Genomic DNA, 1759 nt, shown 5'->3' on the forward strand with positions numbered 1-1759 from the left:
ATATGAATTTGATAATACTGAACATTAATGTAAATTATCAAAGGAAAAGTAGAGTTTCTTTTTTAATTAGAAGAAAGTCACTTCTCATTATCATTGGAGTTTAAAAAAAAAGAAAAAGTAAAAATTAAGAAAAGAAGAAAGTCACCAACTTATATAAGACGGGTCTATCCTGTAGGGCTTCCATTGCCTGAGTTAATACTGGAGATATATCACATGATTCCTGTGTCAATGTTCTGCATTCACCTGAAAAATAATTAACATAACTTTTATTAAATTAAAATTAGGTCTTTATTATGCCCATTGTATATCAGGAGGCTAAATTCTATAGCATACATCCGGGGAAAAAAATGCTTAGAAAAACCTAGAGAATACGCCAATCAAAAACTAATTTATGCGATCAAACAAAAAATTTAAGTTTAAGTAGTTAAATAACTTTAAATGACCACATGTATTATTACAAAAAACTACAATTCGAAGAAACCAATCAATGAACAAATATTTACTGAATTACCACCATACACATGGCAGTATAAGAAAAGAGGGGAAGAATACTAAAAATACATTATCAGTTCCTTCCTTCAGGAGCAATCTTTAAGCAATTTGTTAAAAATGTTAATATGAATAACTGATATATGGTAATAAAATTATTAATATAATTTCGAAGTAGTTTGGATTTTAAACTCGTAAAAATCTCTACACCCAACATTTTCTTTATTTTACTATTCTAACTTTATCCATAAAATGCTTACAAATGCCTAGTATGTTCAATAAATTTAGAACTTGTTCAAAAATTCCCATCCTTTTGGTATAGGAGGACTTCATACTAGCAGTATATTATGTAGTATGCACTGACTAAAGAAAAACGTATGCATGTGTAGACTTGGAGATATCTTAAAATGACTTCATAGTCCCTGGGAGACAGAGACCCACAGATTGGAACCACTATGTTAGATGTTATAAAAGCACAGAGAAATCTGAGACAATGTCCTTGCCTTTGAGAAAGTGGAAATCTAACTACAGAGAAAATGTATAGTGTGAAAAGTTAAGGAATAATAAAGTAGCGTACTATTGAGTGCTAAATAAATATTTCCAGTGCCTAGTGTTCAGAGATAGGCAGTCACCGTGATTTACTGGGGTCATGGTCAGTTCCAGGAAGATGTAGAACCTAAGTACTGCCTTGAAGGTTGAGATGGGTTTTGGATACAAAGAGAGAAGCCAAACACCACTCCAGATGGGAGTAAACACTGTAAACAAGAAGAGAGGTAGAAAAACAAACAGCATTTAGAGATAAAGAGTAAATCACTCAGACCAGAGAATTAGGTTTTCATAGTATAGTACACGTGTAACTGGTAACTGGATTTAATTCCAACTCCTTCCAATAGTCATTTGGTACCACCTATTAAAATATCATATGCTCCTGTTTCATTGTTGCTTATTTTAACTATATTCTCTGCTTTTAAGAGGCTGTTTTGCAAGCAGTTTATTGAAATATTTGAAAACAAAACTAAAGCAAATAAAGCATTTGTGGTAGGCAAAATAATGGTCCTCCAAAGATGTCCACATCCTAATGCCTGGAACCTGTGAATATGTTACCTCACTTGGCTAAAGGGACTTTGTAGATGAAATTAACGTGATAGACCTTAAAATGGGGGGATTTTCTCAGATTACTCCAGTGAGTCCAGGGTAATCACGCAGGCCTTAAAAGGGAAGAGGCCGGCAGAAGAGTTAGTCAGAGATATGCAACAGAAGCAGCAGACGA

The 1759-nt window shown here is 33.4% G+C and overlaps 1 protein-coding gene across 1 annotated transcript in view; it reads right to left on the bottom strand.

The window, feature by feature from the left end:
• COG6 (component of oligomeric golgi complex 6) overlaps positions 1–1759 on the bottom strand; it is a 105447-nt gene that overhangs the window by 91218 nt on the left and 12470 nt on the right. Inside the window, exon 5 of the mRNA XM_012643818.1 lies at positions 150–263. Within this exon, the coding sequence (XP_012499272.1) occupies positions 150–263 (114 nt within the window). The remainder of the gene's footprint in view (positions 1–149; positions 264–1759) is intronic.

Source organism: Propithecus coquereli, unplaced genomic scaffold, assembly GCF_000956105.1.
Source record: "Propithecus coquereli isolate 6110/MARCELLA unplaced genomic scaffold, Pcoq_1.0 Scaffold201, whole genome shotgun sequence".
In the NCBI taxonomy this organism is placed as follows: Eukaryota; Metazoa; Chordata; class Mammalia; order Primates; family Indriidae; genus Propithecus; species Propithecus coquereli.